The following is a 27,675-nucleotide window of genomic DNA, read 5'->3' as shown; positions in this document are numbered from 1 at the left end:
AATGAATTAGGTGAACTTTGTTAAGTTATTATGTAATTTTGTATGGCAACTGTTGGTGCTGCAAGTACATTTAGGCATTTACTTGGTGATTTTTAAATACTCGGAAAATACTGTGACTTCATTATGAAAATTACTGAATTATATACAAAGGTCAGTAAAACATTGTTTGTAAATGAAATTTTACGTTATGCTATTAACTTTAATCGATGTTCAATATTGTTAATACTGTTTTTATTGTCTATTTTGTTGTAAAAATATATATTTAACACATTTAATACAAAATTTGTTTGAAAAATTTTTTTGGGGAAGAAAAATTTTTATTTTGAATTTTTTTTTAGGAATGTAAGGTTTGGATACCGGACGATAAAAATGTTTGGAGAGCCGCTTCATTGGTCAATGATTACAACTTAAAAGATAAAGAAATAACTGTCCTCTTAGAAGCCTTAGAAGAAGAAGATGAGGTAAAAAAATTAAAATTTAAAATAGTCAAAATTATTATCTAAAAATTTTGACCAAAAAAAATTTTACCCCAAAAAAAGAATTTTGTAAGGTTGACATGAACATTATTATTTATTTAATAAGTACTTCAGCTAAATAACCGTAATGACCATTTAAAACAACATAGTTGCCCACATAATTACAGTTAATTATGTTGTTAGCCTATATTTTCTATAATAATAATAATAATAAAACCCACTTGACTTCAGTTTTACTCTATCTGTGTACCTTTTGCCAACTTAAGTTTTTTTGATAACTTCTATTTTAAAATTGATTTTAGGTTGAAACCAAAAAGATTTTGTCGGTTGCAAATCCAGAGAGCTTACCCCCGTTAAGGAACCCTGAAATTTTGGTGGGCGAAAATGATTTAACATCGCTGAGTTACCTACACGAACCTGCCGTCTTACATAATTTACAAATTCGTTTTGTGGAAAGAAATGCTATTTACACTTACTGTGGTAAGATAATTAAACTAGTCGATTGCCTGCCTTACAGGCTGAATTTTAAAATTGCAACTTCAATTTGTATATTTCTTTGATAATTTAGATCTCTTTAATTGGACACACACACACAAATATAAAATATTTATATTATGTAATTATTTTTATGTGTAGTCTGCCAAATTCTATTATATAATATATAGATGTATATAAAATTTAATATAGTGGTTTTTAAAACTTGTATATATAGTAATTATGTTTTAAAATCTTCTTCCTAAATTGGTGTATTAGAATTAACAGATTCGTTTTTTTAATTTATTTTTTAATCATGTCGCAATTCTTTTGATTAGTTTTTTTATTTTAATTTCTACTATTTTATTTTTTTGTCATATTAAATTTTTTTTTTTTAATTTAGTTTATTTCTTAGGTATAAATTTAAATTTAAATTTTTTTAGGAATTGTGCTTGTTGCTATTAACCCTTACGATGAACTGTCAATCTATTCCAACGAGTTTATTGAACTTTATTCTGGAAGGAATTTGGGTGAAATGGATCCGCATATTTTCGCCATTGCCGAAGAAGCTTTTAAACAAATGTCAAGGTATGACATGTGTTCAATTTATGTTTGTTTGTGATGTGGGAAGGCTGACTTCATAGCCTAAACATAGTTACATTTGTTACTCACATAAAGTCTCAAATTAACATTTGGCAGTTTAAAATATTGTTGATTATAATTGCCGATAAGTAATCTTTTAATTGGTTTTAGGCTTTATAGCAGTGAGAAAGGTAGCGGGGATCAAACTCAGGACCTCATATAGAGAAGCTTAGTGTTCTAACCACTACACCTTCCTTTTAATGTTAAATCCAACAGTCTAACCCTTGTCAGTTTAAATTGGACATGGCATTTAATTGTATGGTTAAACTGTATTAGGCACTTCCTTGCAACTTTTACGACAGTTACTTTGTAGTACTGGTACAGTAATAATGTATGGTGCATACATTTAAATTGTATTTTAAATTTACTAGGGCATATTTCGGCTTTTACTTGAAAAGTTTTTAATCAAAATTTTTTAAATTTCATTCAACAACTTTTTTATTTTTTATTTCTTAATTTTACGAATTTTTTTGCTATAGAGAAGAGAGGAATCAATCGATTATAGTGACGGGAGAATCAGGTGCTGGCAAAACGGTTTCGGCAAAATACACGATGAGGTATTTTGCTTCTGTGGGAGGCTCTAGCGACGAATCGAACGTCGAACAAAAAGTCTTGGCCTCAAATCCAATTATGGAGGTAAGTTGGAAAACAATTGTGTAAAGTATTCATTTAGCCAATGGCATATACTAGTAGTTAAAACACTTGAATTCACAACAAGAGGTCATTGGTTTAATTCTCAGTGTTTTTATATCATAGTGCTCTTGAGTAAGGCGCTTTAAATGATACATGCTTCTGTGGAGCTAAAAACCAAATTTTGGTCAATCTATGTGAAATGCTAAATTGACAAATGTTAGCTTGGTCAGGGTAACAAATGTTACCCTTAGTTAAGGCATTAAAGTTGACCTTTTCACATGTGAGAATAAAAAGTCACAATAAAATAAATAAAAAAAATGTCAATTACTTACCACAATACCTGTTATATAACCAATTTTTGTAGCCACTGGCAGTATATGACTACATAACAGTTTATTTATATTTAAAAGAAAATTGTTTTTGTGTTTTTTGTAAAAAACATTGTGCAATATCATAAAAAATGAGTTTTTTTGTTTTGTATATTTAAAAAAATTCTTTACAACTTTGAAGCTTGGCTACTTCTAGTGGCAAACCTCTTTTTATTTAGTTACATCTATAGCTTATAATTATATCATTAATCAATAAAAATTAAGGATATCTAATTAAATTAACCAATCACTCATTTTTTAGTCTATTGGAAATGCAAAGACGACCAGAAACGACAACAGCAGTAGATTCGGAAAATATATTCAAATTGGATTTAATAAAAGATATCATATTATCGGAGCAAACATGAGAACTTATCTTCTAGAAAAATCAAGAGTTGTTTCGCAAGTAAGGTTTTTTTGTTGTATTAAAGTGGATTTTTGTTATATTCGTTTTAAGAATAGTGTGGCCTGGCTGCCATTAAGCTACATTCCAATAGGGCTGAAGTTTGATTTCCACCATACCCATTATTTTTTTATTGAAAAAAATTTTTTTTCGGGGTGATGTTATATTATTATACAATTTTTAAATTTAAAATTAAATACATATACATCAAATTAAAAAATAAAGCCTAGTTTAAATATTTTTTTTCAATTTTAAAGTTTGCAAAAAAGGAGGCCTAACACTATAAATATCACATATTTTAAGTTAACAATTTTAATTAAAGGTTAAGGTTGTAGCCCACAAACCCATAATTACATGTCTACACTTCCTATGCATTTATTTGTATTGTTAAGCTCTTGTATCTGGTCATTTTGAGTAATTATATATCCAACCAAGGTTATAACATGCATATTATTAGCCCTATTGATACAATGGCTTATAGGTTGACGTCATTTTTTTACTTATTAAGTCAATAGTAATAACTTTTTAGTGCTATGTAAATTGAATTGCAACACACAAAAAGGCATTGACTGGTGCATTTTTATAAGCATAACCAGCATTATAATGTGGTCTGTTTATATTGGTATTATAACATTATTTTTTTGTTATTTTTTAGGGCCCTGACGAAAGAAATTATCACATTTTTTATCAACTTTGTGCCTGTTGTGATCTACCACAGTTTCAACCTCTTAAACTGAGTAAGTCACAGATATAAATGTGCTATACATATTTTAAATTGACTTAACATTATAAAACATAGTACCATAGTTGTACAAGAAATTTAATAAATTTATTTGCGAATTTTAAAATTTTATGTCTTTTTTTTGTCTTTAAAAATTTAAATTTTTTCAATATTAAATTTTGACTTGATACCTAACTTGCTTATTTTTTTTTTCTTTAAATTTTTTTGAATGTTGATTTTTTTTCGTTTAGTGCCTGCAAGCCATTTTGAATATACAAGGGTAGGAAATTGTATTGAAATTGATGGAGTAGACGATAAAAAAGAATTCCAAGAGACAGTCCACGCTCTCACTTTACTGGGTAGGTTAATTTTTAAGTCTAAAAATATTAGTTAAACATTTCAAATAGTTTCATGGTTAAAAATGGTTAACCCTAATTCATATATAGTAAAAAATAATTTACCAATATTTTTTCTAAAAATATAATTTATCATTTTTTCATTTTTCATTTTTCCAATAAGTTACTAGATAAAGTAGCCTATTTCTTTAGCTTATATACACATAAAGGGTGCCATTTGTCTTAAGAATATGTGTTTCTCAATAACACATGCACTTTATTGATTTCTTTTTGCGATTATCAATAAAAATGTTGACTTTAAAAAGTCAGATCAATTTATTGATTCAGCCAATTTGTCGCGAAATTAACTTATAGGTTAAAAGAAGTTAATTCAAACTGACATGTGGCTGGCAGAATGGGTAAATGCACCGGTTTCTAACCTTAAGATTCTGGGTTTGATTCTTAATGCTTTCAGTCTGTAACATTCTTAAGTAATGCTCCTGCTGTAGAACATACAATATAGTATACTTCTAATAAAGAAATCAACCTTTTGACTTGGCCTAAGTAACGAAAGTTATAGGCTACTGTGTTAAGGCAGTATAGTCAGCTTTTTTACATCAAAAAGGGTTCTACTAATTACCACACAGGTCTACCACACAGGACTCGTTGACTGTTTATTTGGGATACTGTCGTTTAATTAAAAACAAAATATCAACAATGAGTCATTTTTTATTAACCCAAGCCCTAACCTTCTTTTGGAAAATGCCCCCAGCTGCCCTAAATACAAAAAAACAGTCTTCGCGATTTTGCATTTTATTTTTTTGTCCTGTGTGGTAAATGTATTGTCCTGTATGGTCTATGTGGTTCTGTGCAGTTCTGTGTGGTTCAGTGTGGTAATTATCAAGACCAAATATCTAAAAACTTCAATTTTCATTTATTATAAATGTTGTTTAATTTATGTTATAGGTGTAAGCAGTAAACATCAATCCCTCATCTTCAGATTGTTATCTGCCATTTTGCATATGGGTAATATTGATATTGAAGAAGGCTCAAGAGGCAACGATTCCTGTCGAATCGACGTAAAAACCTAATATTTTATTTAATTAAAATCTAATTCATGTTATCACACTTCTAATGCTTATACAAAAATATTATTTTTATGTTTAATATATTACAATTATTTATTTTTTAAAAATCGAATTTTTAAATTGAATCGCTAGGGTATGTTCCAGTGGTTAAGGCTTTGGGCATTAACATATAAGGTCCTGGGTTTTATTCCCACTAATTTTTGGTTAACTAAGGCTTTGTGGCTATACTTACTTCTGCAAAAAAAATAAAATTTTCAAAAAAAATAAGGCAATACTGCAGAAAAATATGGTAGTGGCAACTTAAGACTGGGTCAGGGTAACAAAAATCTGTCTTAAATTCTGATTTTTTACATCAAAAATAAATTAACAAAAACAATTTAAATGTTAGGTTGAAGATAAGCATCTGCAAGCAATGTGTGAATTGTTAGGCATAGAAGCAAAACAAATGGCACAATGGTTTTGTAACAAGAAACTTACAACCATGGCAGAAGTGGTGGTCACCCCGTTAAAATATGAAGATGTAAGTAAATTTTTTTCTTGATAAATTTAATTTTCTGTTTTAAAAAAAAGCGTAAAAAAATTGTTTTGGAGGTGTTAAAAACATAAAGAATAATGGTCCTTGTTTATTTTTTAATTGTTTTTTTTTTTAATTGGCAGTTTTTGGTATGTTGTTTTTTTTTTAATTGGCAGTTTTTGTTATGTTGTAGTTTTTGGACTAAGATGTTTTGTAAACTATCTTTATTTTAATTTGGTTTCATGGTTCAAAATTGAAAAGGCTGATATTTAAAAGTAAAAGTGTATGAATTTATTAAAAGAGTAAAAGAATAAATAGTTTATGTGTAATTTTACGCTTGAATTTGTTTCAATAAAACCTTATTTTAAACACAAAAAGAAAAGAAAAAGTGGTTTTTAAAATTATTCATCTTGAAAAAAATATATTTTTAACTTTTATTTGTGATTCATAGTATAATATTTTTGTCACGTAACTTAATTTCAAATTTAATTTTATGATATTTATAAAACCTGTTTTTTTGTAAATTTAAAAAAATCATTTTTCAAGTTAAGTGTTATATAACAGTTTATATTATTAAAGCTTTTTCAGACCAGGTTTTTACCCTGGGCTATATAAAAGGCAGTTAAAGTATTGGATAAACACATTAAATTGTCGATTTTTTTGCTGTTATATTGAATTATTTATAGAGCTTTATTTTAAATATTTACTAAACAGAAATTTGAAGGTTATTTAGGTTTATCTTTCCTTTTTAAATACTGAAAGTTAAAAAAAAGTTAAACCTTTTTATAAGCTTATGATGTCAGCTTATCTTATATTAAAACATATTAGTTATCTTATATTAAACATATTGAAAATCAAAAAAGCTTATCTATTAACACTACAAATTAAGATTAAAAACTTTTAAAATGGCTAAATCAGTTCTATTATAGCCTATGTCTTGTTTGTATAATAATTAAAATTAGTTAATAGCCTGCCTCCTGGTCAACATTTTAATCATTTTAAGATCGCAACTCTTAACTAATATTTGTTCGGGATAATATACCCATGCACCACAAATGGCAGTTTTATTAATTTTATAGGCCTATTAATTAGACATACTTTTATATATATTGTTCACTAAGCTTCATTTTATATAGATTGGATTTACATTTAATAATAATATTAAAAAAATTTAAATGTGATTTATTAAAAGGATATAAAATTGTTAATGATAGGGTTATGTGTTTGTAAATTTAGATCTAAATTGGTTCTATTTTTATTCTTGAAAATTGTGAGAAGGTTTTTATCTTTGTAAAGTGATTCACTGTCTCAGAGTTAAGTGGGGGGATTTTTTTCACTCAAAAAAGTTAAAATTAGCTGGAATATGAAATAATATTATTATGTTAAAAAAAATTTTTAAAAAACTTACTATACACTAAAAATTTAAAAGTTTTAAAACTTGGATTCTAAATTTGATTTTAAACCTTGATGTGTGTGTGTAAATTTTAGAATATTAAGATTTTTTGTTTTGGCGACATTTTATTTAATGCTATGAAACCATGTATATATAAAATATATATCTTTTAAAGCATGTTTTATATAGTAAAATTGGATTTGGCTTTTTTTAATTAAATTTTTTCTATTGCATTTACGTTCTAATTATTATTTTAACTAGTTGAATGCATAAAGGCTAAATTTTTACTCATTTGACACAGTAATTTAACTGCGAACCACAAACGCCAGTTTTTTTTGTTTTGCGGCCAAAAAATTGGACATTTAGGGCTTGGGCTATATATAGTATTTATTTAGCCTTGTTGTATATAAATTGTTACTGTCCCAGTCCGGTAGTGTGGCGAACCAGTCGTGGCGTCGGACAACGAGCCGAAATGTTTCGGGTTCGAGCCGCACCAACGTCACACTATTTGCCCTTGAGCCCAGCGTTTACGGATAGCTCAAAACGCGTCATAACAGCACACGCTTTCCCCAATAAAAAATATAAAACCTATCCCCTTAAGGTAATACGGAAAAAAAAAATGTTAATGTCCCAGATGCTCAAAATTTTAAAACGTTGTAATTAATATATAAAACTGTATTTAAACTTCAGGATTCAACTTAATTTACAACCAAAAATTATTTTTCAGGCTTTATTCGCTCGCGATGCATTAGCAAAGCACATGTATTCAAAACTGTTTGAATGGATAGTGAAAAAGGTGAATGCCGCACTGATTAGCAATGAAAAGCAACATTCTTTTATTGGAGTGCTCGATATTTATGGGTGAGTTGTTTTCTATTAAAATTGCCTAAGTTTTCGAATGGGTCCTGGGACTGGAATTTGTATTGTCCTAGGCATTAGGTTGCAGTTTTTTTTTGCATAGAATTAATTTTTGGGGTAAATTTTTTGTTTAAGAATTTTGCAAAAAAAAAGAAGATTTTAACAAAAATTTAAATGTGTATTAAATAATTTTATATTCTTAAAAATGGGTCCATAAAATTTTATTATTTCAATAAATAAAAATTTAATATTTTAAAGCTATTAATATCACCTTAAGAATTAACATGTGCTTTTTAAACTGCCCAAAACTGGCTGAACGGTATATCAAAATATAAAATATCTTGCATGTTTTATTAACAATATGCCATAACAGGAAAAATAAATTTAATTAATATGGGGCTCGGGTACTAAAACTTAATACAGTTACTTTTTAATATTTGGCTGTTTAACAACCGTTAATGTCAATTTTTATTGCATTATTGCTTTTTTAATCAAGTATATCAAGGCCATATGGGATCAGTATATAATGCATTTTACTATTGTTACCACTATGAATGCTATTTTAAAACGTGTATTGTTTGTGTAGGAAGGTCGACATTACAACCCAAAAATAGAGTAACATCAGTTACCCTGACCCAGTCTCGAGTTGTCTTGGCCAGTTAGGAATATTATAGATTAAAATTGCCCGATAACTAAACTGCTGATTAAGTGTTGAGTCAGCAAAAGTTTATATTTATTATAGCACCATACTTAAGACACTGTAGCTTGACAGCAGTGAGGATTGAACCCAGGGCCTCATGTAGTACTGGTTTAAAATTTATAGAAGTAATAATCAGTAGTGGTAATAATGATGGTATGCACTTTTACAGACCCAACATGGAAAAACTAAAAATACAACATATTAAGCAATATTTATTAAAAAACTTTTTAATTTGCAAGTTTATTTATACATTTACTGGCTCACTGCATTTTTGCATGTAATAAACATTTGAAATATTAACAGATTTGAGACGTTTGAAATCAACAGTTTTGAACAATTCTGTATTAACTATGCTAACGAAAAACTACAACAACAATTTTGTCAGGTAAAAATAAATTGTTTTAAAAATCGGTTTTAATTGCTAAGTGTTGGAACCTTTTGTGGTTCTGTCGGAGTTGTATATAAACAAGAGTTGTGACCGATATGTATTTTTTTTTAAATTTGGGAAATCCCTAATTATGCTAATTAGTGATTTTTGGGGCTGAAAAAAAATTGGGGCTGAAAAAATTTCTTTTTAACCCCTTTTAAATTTTGAAATAAATAAAAGTAATTGTGTCGCAAAGCAGTCATAACTCTTTTTTGCATAATAAAATTTTCTTTTTATAAATTTTTTTATTATTTTTTTAAAATTTTTTTAGCATGTGTTCAAATTAGAACAAGAAGAATATGTAAGGGAAGAAATTGAATGGAAATTTATTGATTTTTACGACAATCAACCCTGTATCGACCTTATCGAGAGCAAACTGGGAATTTTGGATCTCTTAAATGATGAATGTAGAGTAAGTAGAAATTTATAACAAAAAACTTGCACATTTTCAATTTTTTTTATGTAGCTCGTCCCAGTTGACTGTATGCTCTCTAAGCTATATCTTAATTGTAATAATTTATCTGCAGCTTGCAATTAAAATATGCTCAAGATGATTAAGCCCTAAACGACAGTTTTTTTTATTTAAGGGGCCTGTGTATTGAACATACATAGGGTAGTACTAAAATACGGGATGCGGGAAGTTGTGGGGTGCGGGAAATACAGAGGCCGTGTGTAAACGTTAACAAAAAATCGCTGAATGCGGAAATGAACAGAATTTTTATACCCCAAACTTCCCTTGCGATTTATAGTCGTTATCGCGTCATTCCTTAGCCCGTTAAATAAATACAGCATTCATCGCGTAGAAAAATACAAAAATGCCGTCCCACATTCCGCAATCTTTTGTTAACGTTTACATACAGTCCCCCACTATCCCGCATCCCGTACTTTAGTATTGTCCCATACATATACTCATTTACAAATATATATTACCTATCTTCAATGTGGAAAGGTCAATTTTAAAGCCTAATCACATGTTAAAACTTTCATATTTTGGTCTAGTTTGCAAGTGGCATATTACCTAAGCATTAAGTTGTTAATTTGTTTATGGCTCACAGTAAGGACATATTACCATTACTATTCACGAAAAGTCATATTGGTGTAAAAAACAAAGGGAATTAAACCCAAAACTTCAAGCTGTAATGTTCTATTGCTATAACTGCTGCCCACCAATTGCGATTATTATAAAAAAATATGACATTTTTTAATTAATTGTTTTGCAAACTTTTAGTTACCGAAAGGAAGTGATCAATCTTGGGCTCAAAAACTTTACAATCGTCATCTAAAAACTTCAAAACATTTCGAAAAATCAAAACTTTCAAACACTTCGTTTTTTGTCATACACTTTGCAGACAAAGTCAGGTAATACAATCAAAAAAATTATTTTTTAAAAATTAACTTATCTAGTTTTTTTGTATTTATTTATCCTCGATGTGGTAAGGTCAACTTTACTGCCTAAACAAAGAGTACCATTTGCTGCCTTGATCCGGACTTGAATTGACTTAACAGTTTAGGATATTATTGATTATAATTCGCCTAATATTTAATCTACCAATTAGTGTTTGACATAGAGTACCATTTGTTACTCCGACCCAGTCTTATATTGACTTTGGCAGTTTATTGGGATGTTATAGATTATAGTTATCTGATAATTAATCTGCCAATGGTTTCTGGCTTAGCAGTAGCTGTTATTATTTATAGCACCTTACTTAAAAAGTGATTTTTATATTGTCTTGGGATTTTTTTAATTTTTTGATTTTTTTAAGGTATGAATGCGAAGGGTTTTTAGAAAAAAACAGGGATACTGTTAGAGAAGAACAACTAAGTATTCTAAAAGCTAGCCAGGTATGTGTTTATTATTTGAAAAATAGAATACTAAAAATCATTTAAATGTTCGTAGCATTTTTTATTAAATAGCCAAAGTCATTTGTATATGAAAATCTTATTAAAATTTTAAAGCAATTTACTATGTTAAATAGACTACTATATCAATTCATTTTTAATTTAAAATCTAAATTATCAATTTTTGATTTTTAATTAAATTTATTTTTAATTTGCATCAATTGGCTACACAGAAGGTAAAAGTTTAATTTGAAATCACATAAAATTAACCTTGATTTTTGCATGTGTTATGTTAACACTTTTTTGTTTGCTTTATTTTGGTATTATGTTATGTGCTTTAAGTATTAATTCATTAAAAATTTAAAGATTTTGCATGTTTTTAGGTTTCATTTGAATTTTAATATGATTTTTTTTTTAATATGATTATTTAAAAAATCATTTTTTTCTGGCATTTTTGATTATAAGATAAAATATTTTTCTGGCATTTTTATTTTGAATATAAATTTTTTTCTGGCATTTTTTAATATAAAATTTTTTCTGGCATTTTTAATTTTAATATAAATTTTTTTCTGGCATTTTAATTTTAATATAAAATTTTTTCTGGCATTTTTGATTTTAATATAAAATTTTTTTTGGCCTTTTTTATGATATAAACATTTTTCTGGCATTTCTAATTTTAATATAAACATTTTTCTGGCATTTTTAATTTTAATAAACATTTTTCTGGCATTTCTAATATTAAAATAAATTTTTTTTAGCATTTTTTTAATATAAAATTTTTTTGGGGCAATTATTTTAATATAAACATTTTTCTGGGATTTTTATTTTAATATAAACTTTTTTCTGGTCTTTTTAATTTATGTAAAAAAATTCCACATTTTAATTTTTGCTGTGTGCTCTGTTGTCCTTTTTAATTATAGTTATGTTGTATGCAGTCTTTTTTCTAAAGGATTGGAACACAAAATGTTGATTTAGAGTCTTTAAAACTAATGCATAATAGATGATCTAATGTGTTGCAACTATCTTAAGAAAAATTTGGCTTAAAATTCCCCTAACGGCTGTGCTTTTAAATAACACGAATGTCTAATTTAAGAGTGGTTTTATTGCTAATCTATTTTGCTTTGGAATTTCTTTGTTGATTTTGAGTTTTTTTAAATCTTTTTATAAGATATGTTTTTATTTTTAGGTTTTTTACTGTCAACCTTTATTTTAATTTAAATTTTTTTTGACATTTTTTGAACCCCTGAATTTTAAAGCAATCTGTTTTATTTTGGCACGTACATTAGATAAGTTATAGATTTTTTCTTTAACATCCTTTTTGAATATAGCCATAGATAAATAACATTTTTTACTATTTTAGACTTTTTCTATTCTATTTATATTTTTACGTAAATACTTGTGCGATAATTTCTTAATTTAATTTTAAAGCTTTTTGTCTTGAAACTTACTTATTTTAATTTTAGTTTGAGTTAATCAGTGAGTTGTTTATGGATCACAACGAGCTAGAAAAGGTCGAGGTAAAAGTTGGAATGAAAAAAGGAGGTGCAGCTAGAATCACATCGTCCCGCCAAGTCCAGGGGTTTGGAAACAGAAAGAAAGATACAAAGAAAACGGTTGCAAATCAAGTAAGTCATGTTATTTTTGGTATTAATTTATTTTTATTGTTAAAAGACTGATTTTAAAGTCTATTTACCGCATTTTTTGCTGCCCTTTTAAAACCTGTTTAATCATAAGTAGCTAATGTCAATTTAGAATTTTAAAGCCTAATTAATTTTTAAGTAGCTACCCCCTTTTTAAAAATTATATATATTTGTTAATTATGTAATGTGACCCACAGTGGGGATCAAATCTAGGACCTTATGTAGTGATGTAAAAAAGAGACTTTATGTGTTGAAGTAAAGTGCCTTACTTAATAATATGCAGTGGGAATCAAACCTGGGACCTAAAGTGTTGATGTAAAGTGCCTTATTTTATATTATGCCATGGTGTATTTGTATATGACAAAATACCTACATTTTTTTAGAAGTTAATTATGTAACATTTTTGCTTTAAAGCAGTGGAAATCAAACTTAGGACCTCATGTGTTAATGTGAAGTGTTTACTTAATATTATGCAAAATTGTTTTTATATACAACAAAATATTTATGATTTTTATAAAAATCAATGTATAAAATTTTGCTTCAAAGCAGTGGGAATCAAACATGGGACGTAACAGAGTGATATTAAGTGCCCTTCTCTATATCTGACAAAGTATTTAAATTTTTTTATAAAGAATTTGTAAAATTTTTGTTTTAAATTTAGTTTCAAGAATCCTTGGGTCAGTTGATGACAACTTTAAATGCGACCACTCCACATTATGTCAGATGTGTTAAACCTAACGACTACAAAATGAGTTTTACGTAAGTTAACTAAATATATTGTGTTTATTTATTTATTTATTATTTTTTTCGTATATATCTTTATCCTAGATGTGGGAAAGGTCGAATGCGCGACCTAAACATAGCGTAACAACTGTTACCCCGACACAGTCTCGAGTTGCTTTTAGCAGTTTGGGATATTAATTAGGTTATAATTGCCCGGTAATTATACTGCTGATTAAGTGTTAGCTTAGCAGGAGTTCATTACGTTTATAGCGCCTTACTTAAGGGCGTTACAGTTACAGCATGAGAGCAGTGGGGATTGAACCCAGGATCTCATAGTGGTGAAGCAAGTGTTCTAACCACTACACCATGCTGTCGGTATCTACACCACACTGCCGTTATTATTAGTTATTGCTAGTCGATAGCTGCCCCACAGTCCGCATTTTAAGTGTCATAATATGCAATTAATATTTGTGTTTATAATAATGTAACTTCATCTATTTATATTCATAATTAGAATTTAAATGTAGCATTTTTTGACAATGCTTGATATACTAAAAAAAAGTTGGTTAAAAAAATAACTAAAAATTAAGTATTCTTGTTTTAGATTTGATGTAAAGAGAGCAGTTCAACAATTAAGAGCTTGTGGTGTTCTTGAAACAATACGGATAAGTGCAGCAGGGTATCCATCAAGGTGGTCTTATCCTGAATTCCATGGAAGGTATAAAATAGCACTGTTTTTAACAGATTTTTATGAAATGCATGAAAAATTTCATGAATTTTTTTATGTATATCAACTGTATTAAAAAACATGGGATCACATATAGTTTACAGTCATCAACTGAACTCTTATTTTTCACGGGCCTAGCTAATATGCTTTTGTATATAATGCTCTGCTTTTGTACATGCTAATTCTTTTTCGCTCTTCTTTATTTTTGCTGATTCTTTTTCGTAAATTACAGTTTTTGCTGACTCTCTCTTTTTTTTTCTTGCTGATTCTCTTACAAACTTTTACAAACTTTACATTTTTGCTATTTTTCTTCATATTTTACGGCCATTTTTAAACATCACATGAGTTTTTTGGACATTACTGTGTTGAAAAATTATAAACTGATTTTCATATTTTAGGTATCGAGTCTTAATGAAGAGTCAAGAAATTAGTAAGAAGAGTCATCGGGAAACTTGCGAGACCGTTTTGGCAAGGCTCATTCCCGAACCTGACAAATATCAACCTGGAAAAACGAAAATCTTTTTCAGAGCGGGGCAGGTAACTAACAACAGAATTTAAATGTAGCGAAAACAACAAAATTTTAAGCAAATTAAAAAATAATATAGAAGTGTAATAGCATAAAATGACATGGTGTTGAATAGTTATTGTGTTTTAATACATGTTTTCATTGAATTATAACATAGTACATTTAAGATATTTTGTTAAATTACCAGACACCATTTACAGAATTGATTTATTTCCAAAACAACTACTGAAACTTAAGTTGAAACTTTTTGGAAATTAAGACTATTAATAGGGAAGGATTTGGGGTAAAAGAGGGGTTAATAGAGTTTGTCTTATTTTTGATAAAATGACAGTTTAGGGCATATGTTTTTTTTAAGAAAAAATTTAATTTTTTAATGTTATTTATCAATATTTAATTAATCTGGTATCGAAAAATTCATATTCAAAAATTTTCACCAAAAAAAATTGTCTTCAAAGATTTTTGTCCAAAAATTCAGGAATTTTTACAATTTTTTTCGTCTAGGTGGCTTACCTTGAAAAGCTAAGAGCAGACAAGTTAAAAGCATGTGCAGTGCTGATACAAAAACAAGTTCGCATGTGGTTGAAGAAGAAGGCCTACATGAGAATGAAGCAAGCAGCTTTATGTATTCAAAGATTTGTAAGAGGGCACCAAGCCAGAAGGTAAAAATTTGTTAAATTTTTTTAAATTTGTAAATGATATAATGCTTATATAGATTAATATTTTGTTAAATGTGTATAAATAGGGTAATACCTGCATTAATATGAAGTCATTTATCATAAAAGTTATAGAAATTTAAACATGCATAGAGTAGTAATTTTTTTTAATAAATTATACATTTAAAAGTAAAGTAATTTATGCATAAATAAAGTTGCTTATGCCTCATTGATATAGTGCTTATATAAACTAAGTAATACATTAATAAGTTTTTGCACATTGCTTAAACACGTCAAATAAAATTCTACATCATTAAATAAATCAATAGCTCGTTAAAAAATGTAATTTATTTATTTGAAATTAGCATACACTTATATTTAAAATCAAACATACTTACAAATTAGGCAATTTATACTGAGAATTTCATATTTAAGTAACAAAAATACATATATATTTAAAAAAAAAAAATATTCTAAAAATAAAAATAAATACCCTAAAAATAAAAAATAAATATCCTAAAAAAAAATAAATATTCTTTTGCATATTCATTTATACACTTTAAAATAAAAATTTTATATAACAAAAATACATATATATTTTAACATTTTAAACTGTTCAAAAGGCTTGTTACATCGATGCGCCGAACTCGTGCTTCCATTTCTATTCAAACATGCTGGAGAAGATATGTTGAGACTAAAAAATACACCAAGATTCGAAACTCGATTATTACGATACAGGCTTACACAAGAGGCTTGTTTGCAAGAAAGTTGTACATGGAATTGGTGTATGAGGCAAAGGCTATTATAATACAGGTTAATATTAACAAAAAATTAAAATTTAAAAAAATATTTTTATTTAAAAATTCAGTGCATTTTAAATGTATTTGTGAAAATTATGGGCTTTGTTTAAATTTGAAATAACTATCTATGTGTTTTACGAAAGTTTATATAATTTGGTAAAAATTCTTGAAAATTAAGGCAAGTTTTTTGAAAAAATTAGGTTAAATATTGTAATTTTTTCACATAAAATTTGATGTTTACTTTCTGAATATTTATTTTTAAAATAAGATTTTTTTTGGTATTTTATGATTTTTTTGGAATATTTTTTTTTTAATTACATTTTGAAGAACACTATTCAATGTTATTTATTTATGTACTTATGCACTTTTTTATAAGAAATATATATATAACACATTAACAATCTAATGTTGTTATATATTTTTAGAAATATATCAGAAGTTATCTTGCCAGACGACACTTTAGACAACAACTCAAAGCAATCGTTTATTTACAATGTTGTGTCCGTAGAATGAGGGCTCGCAAAGAACTTAAAGCTCTCAAGGTAAAGTTTTTCTAAAAAGTTTATTTGTAAATTACTTGGTTATAAAAGCATTTAACAGTTTTACGGTATTGTCAGTGCGGTTTAATTTTTTATTTTTTAACGCATAATTTTTAAAATATTTTGTAAACAAAAATTGTAAATACAGTTTTTTAAAAAATTAATTTGTAAATTACTTACATTTTTTGTTGTATTATCGATATGGTTTAAATATTTTAATTTTTCAACGTACAATTTTTAGAATGTTTCTTTAAACGAAAAATTTGCGATTTTTTTAGTAAATTTCTGAATTTATAAAGAAAATATTATAAGCATAGCCTAGCAGGGTTAACTTTTGTTTTTTACATCATATTTTTTTAAAATACATAATTTAATTTAAAGCTAATTTTTGTTAAAATTTACAGATTGAGGCAAGATCAGTTGATCATTTCAAGAAACTCAATATTGGAATGGAAAATAAGATTATGGAGCTCCAACGAAAACTCGATCACTCAGTAAGTAACAACTTTCACAGTAAATACTTTTTTTTGAATCGTTAGGACGAAAAATTTAAATTATTGGTTACTATGCGTTTTTAGAAAAAAAGATAAAAAAAAAAAGTATTTACTAAAAAGTTGCTACTTTAACTTTAAAAATTATTTCTTGTTTATTTATTACAGAATTACGAAAAATCCACGTTTGAGAAAAAGGCAAACGAAGTCGAAATTTTACGAGAGAAAATTTTTGTCTTCGAACAATCTCAAGGTATGCTTGAGCAACTTAAAACTCGAATTATCGAACTCGAGAATGAGGTCTTGGAGGTGAAGGCAGTCTTGAGTGACTCACAGGCTGAGTCGAAAATTGTTCTCGAGTCACTGGAGAAAGAAAATAAAAACAAAGATGAGGTTATTTTAAATTTTATAAATTTTTGAAAAAAGTTTTTTTATAAAAAATATTGTTTGAAAATTATTTTTTTTAATTTTGGTTTTTAAAATTTTATGTACAATATAAAATGTTATATGAAATAACCATTTTGTGTTATTATAAGTTGGTTGGTACTATTTAAAAAACTAATTAATACTTTCTATTATAGATCATTTTAAATCTGACAACACAAAGAGACGGTCTCAACGAAAAATATCAAAACTTAGAAACCGAAATGAAGACTAGAGAAGAAGAAATAAAATGTACATAAAAGAATTATAAATTAAAAAAAAATATATATATAATAAGGCTTAGTGAACGTTATTTATATGTATGTCTAATTTATAGGCCCGGAAAATAAAATAACTGCTGTTTGTAGTGCCAGATAAATTATCATGGAAAATTATTGGTTAAAAGTTGTGACCATATTGCATAAATAAAAATCCTGACCATAGGGTTGGGTATTGACTAGTATTAATATTAAAACAAAATTTAATTGTAATTTTTATTTTTTTAGTGCAAAATGAGAAAGAAATTGAATCGAAATGTTCTCTACTTGAAAGTGAATTGACAGAGGAAAGACAACAACATCAAACTGTCTTAAAAGATTACAACCGCCTAGAACAACGCTACGACAATATCAAAGTATAAAAATAATTTATTTTATGTATATTCGTGCTTTCTCACCATAAGTATTTCAAGGCTAACTTAGAGTAATCATTTTCACTTTTGCCAAGTGTAAAGTTCATTTTAAATATTTTAACTTTGTATATTTCTTATTAATATTGAGTTAAAGACAGTAGGAATGGAACATTATATCTCTAGATTATAATACAATTATAATCTATAATGCAATTATAATCTCTGGGCAATTACAATCTATAATATCCCAAACTGCCACAGGCAACTCGATACTGAGTCGAAGTAACTGATGTTACTTTATGTTTAGGTCGCGCATTTGACCTTTCCACATCGAGGATAAATATATGTACAAAATAAAAACTCAGTGTATTAATACTAAAAATTTGGTTTACTATTTTTAGAAATATTTTTATATATTTTTGTTCTAGTTTTTTTTGTAAAAAATTGCAACGAGCTTATCAAATATTTATATTTTTTTGGCTCAAAATTATAAAATTTTGGTCATTTTTAGGATGAGCTTGAATTGATTAGGAGTAAAGATGACGAGCAAAAGGGGGATACCCCTCCAGAATCTGCATACTACTCTATGAGATCAAATCAATTAAACCTGACTGAAATGGAAATGCAAATGAATGTAAGTTGAACAAATTTGGTCAACTTTAAAAAAAAATTTTGTCAATTTAAAATAAAATTTATTATTATAATTTTTTTAACTTAAAAAAAACTTTTTGTCTATATAAAAAAAATTATGTCACCTTTAAAAACGGTTTTAGTCTATTTTTAAAAACATTTTGTCAATTTTACCAACTTTTTGTCTGTTTTTAAAAATTTTTGTTTATTTAAAAAAAATTTCAGCTATATAAGTTTAAAATAATTTAAGTAGAATATTATTTTAACTTTATTTGTTTAATTTACAAAATTATGGGGTAAATATTTTTATTATACTTTTGTCAAAGCTAAATTTTATTTCGATTCTCAGGGAGATGCACCAGAAACAAATGGAATTAAAAACGAAGAATTTATTCTGTTCAAAGAAAAAATTAACGATCTGGAAAATGAGAAATTAAAGTTACAGGAGAGAATTTGTGCACAAAAACAAACAACTGTTGAGTTTGCTGGACAACTGAAGGTAAAATTATTTAAAAAATTTAAAGTTGTATCAAAAGTTTAAAAGAATATTAAAATTTAAAAAAAATTAAAAAAATTAAAAAAAAGTTTTTTGTGTTTTGTTTCAAAATTTATTTTATTTTTTAAATTTTATTTTTATGTTGATGTGTTACTAGATGAAAGAAACTGCAAGCTATAACGAACAGCTGAAGAATGAGATCGACAATTTAAGAAAAGCAATAAAAGCCGATGCTGGAAAATTTGGAAAGGACGGCAAAGTATTTGAGGTAAAAAAGTTGTTATTAAATAGTTTTAAACTTTTTTGGTTTTGTAAAACTTATTGCTATAGATGAAGCAGGTTTGTGTTGTTTTTGAAATTGTTATTTTATTAAGTTTGTCTGTTTTGGGAATAAGTGGGGGGAGTTGTTGGGTTTTTATTTTTTTGTTGTTACTCTTAGGTTGTTAATTTTTAAGTTGTTACTTTTTCAGGTTGTTCCTTTTTAGTAAAGTCCTTTTGGTTTTGTAAAACTTATTGCTATATTGTTATTTTTTTAATGCTATTTTGGCTTACCAATAAGTTGTGTTACTCAAGGCTGTTATTACATGGAAGCAGCGGAAATCAAACCTAGAAGTGCTGTGGTAGTGCTTAATGCATTAACTGCCTTGCTATACATTTACAACTAAAGCTTGAGATTTAACTTTTTGTGTATTTTATATAGGAGCTATATGAACAAATGCAAGTTATGCAGGAAGAGTTAGAAATAAGAAGAGATGAAGTGATTCAACTTAAATCTTACGTAGCGGGTCAATCACTATCATCTATCGACCAGGTACGTTTAAGTTCCACCCAAATTTTTTAGTCAATTTTTTTGGGTCGATTTTTTTGTCAAAAATTTTGGTCATATTTTTTTGTCAAAAATTTTTTTTTATTATTATTTTTTTTAAATAGTGTACCATGACCAGTCCAGATTTGCTGGGTAGCAAAAACAGGATGGAGGATATAACATTGGAGAAACTGGACAAAAGTGACCTCAAAGCTGTCCTTGTTACAGTGTATGATCATAATAGGTATGAGAATTAAAAAAAGGGCAAATTTAAAATTAAACCCTTGAAGTTTTGGGTTTGATTCCTACTGCTTTCGAGATGTAGCTTATTTATTTAAGACACTAGCAACACTAACTTTACCAAAACACTTATAAAAAATCGAAAAGGTTATCAAGTCATCTTTTTTTATAATGTATAAGTTAATATACAATAGATATTGTGAATATCGTAAAAAAAGGCACTTAATATAAATATATAGTTTTAATTGCTTCGCTTTTTTGTAAAATTTTGTATTTCATGTGCACACTTTTATGTTGATGTGTTTACCTATTTTAAGTGAATACTTTTATTTTATTTTTAACAGAATGTTGGAATTAGAAATAGAATCAGAGAGGAATAATCATGACACAGAAATGGCAAACTTGCAAGCCTCTTTTAAACAAAATAAAATGAAAAAGGTATGCAATATTTGGTACTAGATGAATATCCCTTTAACAACCCCCCCCCCCCCTACCCTTCCTAAAATCTTTATACTTCCCACCCAAAAGTTACCCACAAATAGTTTACAACCCCCTTTTCAGTGCTATATACTGAGTGTAAATGCCCAAAAGCACATTTTTTTAGCCTTTTTAAAAAAAATATTTTATTATCTTAAGGATTTTTTAAAAAAAAAAGGGCAAACCTTTTTTTATTTGTTGAATATATTATCATCTGTAAAAACAAAATACACCATTAATTATTATTTTTAAAACCAAAATATTCTAAAAGCAAACTAAAATAATGTATTTGTTAATAGAATGGATCGTTTAACTTGGCTTCAGGCCTTAATGAAAATTCTGATCAAGAAACTAGACTCAAGAGTGAATTACTCAAGTTACAAGCAAGTAATGAGTCATATGAAAAACTCAACCACAGACTCAAGCGTCAACTCAAACTCTACAGCAGAAAACTCAACTCAGAATGTAAGTTTTTACTCAAGTTTATTAGAAATATTTTAGGAAAATTTTTCCAAATATAGGACAAATATTTTTATAAATTTTTTTGTGTTTGAATTTATTCGATTACTTGTGATTTGCAGTTTAAATTTTAAATGAACGGAGTTTGTTCAAGAATTGTAAACTACAAGAACTTTAATTTGCTTTAAATTTTTTAGTTCAATCCAATATGCTTGGAGCACCCGATACAACCTCTTCTTTATCCCGGAACAACTCGACTTTATCGCGTGCCTCCAACAATGAAGATGATAGCGCCTCCCTACTGGGTCATCCTATCCTCCGACACAAAGACTCCACTACTGGAGCTCTTGGGATGTTTCAGTACAAGTCCGGAGACGAGGCGAAGATTGTGCAGTCAATTGTGCTCGGTAAGATTTTTAATTTTTTAATTAAAAAAAAATTTTTTTTAAATCTTGTTTTTTTAGATTTCAAGCCACGTGGTGTAGCGGTTAACATGATACCGGGTTTACCTGCATTCATATTATTCAAATTGCTAAAATATGCTGATCATAATAACGATGATAAGATGATCAAGCAACTGCTGCAACATATTATTCGTGCTATAAAGAAAGTGGAAAAGGTAAAAAAATTTTGACCATGTTTTTTTCAACTTATTTATCCTCGTTGTGAGAAGGTTAACTTGGCAGGCTAACTGCATAATTTTTTTGTTCCTTTTATTTAGTCCCATGTTACTTTTCCTAGTTTTGAATATTATTTGCCTGACGTTTAGCAAAAGTAAATATCTTTCAATTTAACATTACCATAGCAAATAAACAAAACATGGCAGCGATAGGAATTGATCCCAAGATTGATTCCCATTCTTTAAGGTCTTGGGATCGATTCCCACAGCTTCCACGTTTTTTGTTTTATTTTATTTTTTTGTTTTATTTTAAGTTTTTCGAAAAATGTGCGAAAAGCTTAAACAAAACAAACGTGGAAGAAGTGGGAATCGATCCCAAGACCTTATACAGTGGAAAACAAACTTAAAGCCTTATACATTCCAGATTTTAAAAGACAAACTGTACTTTGCAAAACAATTTTTTAATATACTTTTTTATTGTTTTTTATTAATGTAGAAGTACACCAACGATTGTGAATATTTATCATTCTGGTTATCGAATACATGTCGACTTTGCCACAACATGAAACAATTTAGTGGAGAACCGGTAAAAAATTTCAAAAACTATGAAAAATTTTTAAATTTGTTTTTATTTTTCTATTAAAATATTCATTTTTTTTTGAAAAAACAAATAAATTAACTAAAAAAAATTTTTTTAAAATATAAAAAAAAATTTTTCACTTTTTGTCGTTTTAAAATTTTTCTTTTAATTTAAGTTTTTTTTAAATACAGGAATACATTAAAGACAATACAGACATACAGAAAGAACACTGCTTCAGGAATTTCGATTTGGGAGAATATAGACCAGTGTTTAGTGATATTGCTATCTCATTATTCCAAAGACTTGTGCTTAATGTGGTAAAGAAAATTAAACCAATGATCGGTAAGCAGATGATTCTATGTTTTTATTTTTTTATTGTATTTAAAAAATGCAGCCTGTACAGTGGGCAATTAACTAGTAATAATAATATTATATTTTCAATAAATTCTTAATTGTTACGGTTCTGGCTTCAATTCATCTTGAGGGTATTTTCCGAATTTAGTAAATATTTTGAATTTTTTTTCTCAAAATCTTTTTATTTTTTTTCTTAGTTCCTGCAATGTTGGAGCATGACACCATTCAAGGATTGAGCTCTTCCTCAAAGCCATCTGGGATGCGAGGAAGAACATCCAGCAGGGATTCGGATGAATCGGCAGAGACAGTAGAAACTCTCATGAAGCAGGTTTGTGTTTTTTCACTGGGAAAAATGAATATTTTTGTTTGATTAAGATTGTCTGTTTGGGGCTTACAATTTTTTGATTGTTTTTTTCAGGTTGTTAATTTTCTGGTTGTTACTTTTTTAGGTTGTTTCTTTTAAGATAATTTTTTTAAATTACTTTTTTAGGTTGTACTTTCAGGTTGTTTCTTTTAGATTTTTTTTAGGTTGTTATTTTTCTGATTGTTATTTAGATTATACCTTTTGGAAGTGTATTTGTAGATTGCTTCATTTTGAGTGCATTTGTAGATTGCTTCATTTTGAGTGCTGTTTGGGTTGTTATTTTTCTGATTGTTATTTTAGGTTGTTCCTTTTCAGGTTGTAGTTTTCAGATAATAGTTCAGTTGTTATTATTTAGGTTTTATTTTTAAGTTGTTCCTATTCAAAAAGTGCTTACTATGTTAAAGTTTTAGGTTGTTTCTTTTTTAACCAGCATTTTTTATATTATTAAACCTACCATTTGTTTTTAGTTAACTGCCTACCACCAAATGATGATACAACATGGAATAGAGGAAAGTGTGATCAAGCAAGTCTTCAGACAAGTTATTTATGGCATAACAGCAACCACTCTTAACAACCAACTTGTCAGAAAGGAGATGTGTAACTGGTCAAAAGCAATGCAAATCAGGTTAAGATTTATGTTGTTTTTTTTATAATATTGAAAATCATGTTTAAACCCCATTCATTTTTGGTATGGTGTTAAGCAACGTTTTTATTCCAAAGATAACCATAATCAGGTGGTTTAATGTTCGTCCTTTCGTTGTCGTATCGCCAAATGGGCTTCCTAAACACCCCTTATTGTAAAGCATAAGTGATCCAAAAACTTTCACCATAAAGGGCAGGTCCTTTTGCGGCGGAAACATTTAAGCCATTCTGTTGCAAAGCAATTTAGGGTTCTATATGCTGCAAAGTATGCCACTGTTAAAAGCAAATCGATCCCTAATGACCAACTTGGCACAAGAAGACAGTACATATTCACCTCGATTCAGTCTTTAAATGGCGATTTTGATAAACAGAAATACTAAGCTAGTGCTATTTTTAAAGAATCTTTGCCATTACAACGGTTCGAATATAATCCTGTACACCACGTGGTCATCTGATGTCTTAAAACCTCTACCCTATTTAGAATATATTAATACCTCAGTTATTCCTTACTTTAAACTTTGTTTTCTTTTGTACACAGATACAACGTTTCGCAACTGGAGGAGTGGCTAAGAAAGAGTGGATTTGGGGACGATTTGCTCAAAGACATGTTACAACCATTAGTACACACCTCACAACTACTACAAGTCAAGAAACAGACAGACACGGACGCTGATGAGATAATAAATATGTGTACAAGTCTAAACGATCAGCAGGTAGAGAGTTTAAATTGTTTTTTTTTTCTGTATTACTTTAAGGTGATAGGTTTTATATTCATATTGGAAAGAGTGTGCTGCTGGGACTTTTTTTTTTTTTGTATATATCTTTATCCTCGATGTGGAAAGCTCGAAAGCGCGACCTAAACATAAAGTAGCCACAGTTACCCCGACCCAGTCTCGAGTTGTCTTTGACAGTTTGGGATTTTATATAGATTATAATTGTCCGATAATTATGCTGCTGATTAGGTGCTAGCTCTGCAGGAGTTTACACCGTTTAAATCGCCCTACTTAAGGGTGCTACAGCATTATGTTTTAAGCTATCCGTAAACGCCGGGCTTAAATGCGAATAATGTGGCATTGGTGCGACTCAAACCCATAACCTTTCTATTCGTAGGCTGCTGTCATGACTCATACACCACACTGACGGACTAGGCTTAATTGTTGCTAGTAACACGTGGAAACAGTGCGAATCGAACCTACGACCTCATGTTGTATAGCCTAGTACCTATACCTTTTCCCTTATACCTAAATAAACCTTTATTATTTTTGATTAACTAGATTGTTAAGTTACTGCAAATGATAACTCCCACCAACGATTACGAAGAACGGGTCTCAGTCAAATTTATCAAAATCGTTCAGAAAAAGTTAAAGGGCGAAAAACACACGCCAGACATACAGGGTGATAGTCTCCTAATGGACACGAACCGAAATTTTGCCGTCACCTTTCCTTACTCTCCTACCCAGCAATCCCTAGATACGATCTCGGTGCCGGAAAACTTAAAGGCTAGCTCTCTGATCAAGGCGCTTTAGGTTCGAATCCCGTCGGCGGCGGTTTTTTATTTTATGGTTGAAATAGATATTCTGTTTAGGCAAATAACAATGAATTTGTTTTAAAATTCATTTGGGTTCTCAATGGAATTTTGGGATCTTTTTAATTCTGTCACAACAATCAAAATCAAATAAATTTCTGACACTGTCTCTTTTCTACAATCTCTTGTACCACCTTCTCGGGTGCTCTTTTGAAAATTCGGTATACTGTGATCCAAACTCAATTCAAACACTGTTCAAGTATCATCAAAATATATGTTAAGCTAGCAACAAAATCAACTATCTCTTTTCAGAGGTGGTTATGAAAAATTGGGCTCATTTATTGGCTTACTTATTAAAAAAGGTAAGAAAGCTGTTAGATTACGCAATAAGCCACTGGTTTAAGGCTAAAAACTTTTGGACAACTTACAGCAGCTAGCCAGCAGTTTCTTAGGCTGCTGGTTTTCAAGCCAACTGAATTTAAGCTACTGGTTACTGGTTGAAGGCTGAGACTAGGCCTGGATAGCGTCGCCCCGTTCCTTGCTTACACTTTCATTTACTCGTTCTGATTAATCATTGTGTTCCATTATAAATATATATATATGCCCATATCACAGTAGCAAAGAGTTTTGTTAAATCTCCACTGTGGATTTTCCATCTTCAAGGTACTTACACTTTTAATCATGATCTGTGTTTTTTGTTCTGGGTTCGTCCGCTGTCGTGCTGACTTTCGTGTTTTCTGTAAAATCCTGGTGTACTTTATATGATTTTTACGTTTTTTTGATTTATTTTTTAGTGGAACAACTGCTAGCGCGCTTTTAATTTTTTGGTAGGACCATTTCTTTTTTGGGGTAATTATGCGTACTTAGTTAGCTTTATCTTTAGATAAAATTACGGCGGTTTTATTTTGAAAGTCGGCATTTTATAAACTTTTTTCTTATAGACAATGTTTCTTACGAATATTTGGTAACTATTTGATTTAAAATTATAGTAAATTCAATTGCTGCTTTAATTAATTTAATATGAATAAGCCATTTGGTTTGGAAGGCATATTTTTTGTGATATTTGATAGAATATACCGGAAAAAATAATGTCTATATCGTTTAGTACAATTTTTGTTGCTTATTTTAAAAAGCTGAAATATAATTTCTATGCATCGTTATTGTTACTTTTAAAAGCCACTTGTAGCAAAAAATCTTCGACTTCAAAAAAAACATTTATTTATTAATCAAAAAAAAACTAGTTTTAAAATAATTTTCCCAAATTTTGGCGCTGTTTATTATATGGTCGTTGCAGTACATTTTTTTGCAATTTTAAAGATGCTTGATTATTATACTTTTTGTTGTAGTTCCATAAGCAATTTTGTTAATGTAAATTCGCTTTAACTTATTCGTCATATAAATAGTTAGGCTTTCGTAATTTTGCACCTAAATAATTAAGCCAGTACTTAATATACTTATTACATACTATATTCCTTATAGAAGGCATTACTATATAACGTAACGCTTAATAGCGTTATCCTTGCCCGTTTTTACCCCACGAATGACCAAAACTTCATTGTTTAGTGCAATATATATTACTCGACTATATTACTCCTGTTTTGTAACTAATTTGTTGCATGTTATTGATTGGCTAGATATATAAATAAATTATTGACGCTTTGATCGTGGGTTGTAATTTTAAAGACAGGTGCTGTAGTAAGTTAAACTCTACATAAGGTCCCGGGCTTGATTTCCTCTACATAATTTCCTTGAGTAAGGCGCCGCTTCGATAGTGTGGTATACTGGTCATGGCATCGAACTACTGGCCGAAAGGTTTTGTGTTCGAGTCGCGTTTATGCCACACTATTCGCCCTTGAACCTGGTGTTAACGAGTACCTTAAACACTTCACAACAGCACATCCTATATTAGGAAATATGTAAAAGCCTATCACCTTAAGGTAATATAAAATGTAAGACCCGAAAACGAACTGAACTTCTTACTTTTATGCCCACAAATCAATCAGAAGGGTAATGGCATAGCTAGGTGGTTCAAATAAAATCCATAACAAAACAAAAGTTTAAAGCGAACTATTATACAACAGTATATACTACATAAGTTTGTTCAATAAGATGTTTTATTGCAAAAGCAACAACAACTCAAATTGCAATAAGTAACTTACGCAAAATTTTTTAATTATATCAACGCGGGGCTACTAAACGTTAAATGAGAAAAGAACTATACTCGAGCGGCATAAAAGTGCTTCGTTTATTTTTTAGCCCCTGCTACAACTTTCTACTTACTAAGGCCACGTTGCCTTATGATGCATTACCTAATGATCTTGCTATTACCATGACCCTATTTCGATAGTGAAATTAGTTTCTGTATTTCAAGTATCTTTTTTGTTTGTTTTAAAAAGCTGGTCAAACAATTAAGGATCGATGTAACAGTATCCGGGTTTCTGTTTTAACCAATTTAGTACG

The 27,675-nt window shown here is 28.6% G+C and overlaps 1 protein-coding gene across 1 annotated transcript; it reads left to right on the top strand.

Annotated features, from left to right (window-relative positions):
* The first annotated feature begins 2 nt into the window (after positions 1-2).
* LOC145760053 (unconventional myosin-Va-like) lies at positions 3-26,877 on the top strand. The gene is made up of 41 exons (XM_082573918.1): positions 3-150; positions 339-461; positions 779-956; positions 1,394-1,538; positions 2,072-2,228; positions 2,856-2,999; positions 3,652-3,733; positions 3,969-4,076; positions 5,019-5,131; positions 5,529-5,660; positions 7,775-7,908; positions 8,909-8,990; positions 9,304-9,444; positions 10,261-10,391; positions 10,796-10,874; positions 12,335-12,496; positions 13,173-13,270; positions 13,839-13,952; positions 14,360-14,498; positions 14,989-15,146; positions 15,764-15,953; positions 16,366-16,482; positions 16,884-16,973; positions 17,139-17,363; positions 17,552-17,645; positions 17,900-18,027; positions 18,536-18,658; positions 19,004-19,153; positions 19,308-19,418; positions 19,851-19,961; positions 20,081-20,199; positions 20,540-20,633; positions 20,972-21,137; positions 21,329-21,538; positions 21,596-21,750; positions 22,247-22,336; positions 22,522-22,672; positions 22,882-23,012; positions 23,516-23,673; positions 24,229-24,403; positions 24,965-26,877. The coding sequence occupies exons 1-41, from the start codon at positions 124-126 to the stop codon at positions 25,214-25,216; spliced, it is 5,487 nt and encodes a 1,828-aa protein (XP_082430044.1). The 5' UTR covers positions 3-123; the 3' UTR covers positions 25,217-26,877.
* Positions 26,878-27,675: the final 798 nt, after the last annotated feature.

The sequence above is a fragment of the Corella eumyota genome, chromosome 7 (assembly GCF_963082875.1).
Source record: "Corella eumyota chromosome 7, kaCorEumy4.1, whole genome shotgun sequence".
Classification (NCBI taxonomy): domain Eukaryota; kingdom Metazoa; phylum Chordata; class Ascidiacea; order Phlebobranchia; family Corellidae; genus Corella; species Corella eumyota.
The sequence above is the reverse complement of the archived record's forward strand: the minus strand, read 5'-3'. Positions and strand labels throughout refer to the sequence as shown.

What these genes read in the sequence shown, in the direction of transcription:
- LOC145760053 (XM_082573918.1), top strand. Translation starts at nt 124, where the DNA reads ATGAAAATTACTGAATTATATACAAAG. An exon ending in ACGATTCCTGTCGAATCGAC is followed by an intron (nt 5,132 to 5,528) that starts GTAAAAACCTAA and finishes TTTAAATGTTAG; the next exon opens with GTTGAAGATAAGCATCTGCA. An exon ending in GTATTCTAAAAGCTAGCCAG is followed by an intron (nt 10,875 to 12,334) that starts GTATGTGTTTAT and finishes TTTTAATTTTAG; the next exon opens with TTTGAGTTAATCAGTGAGTT.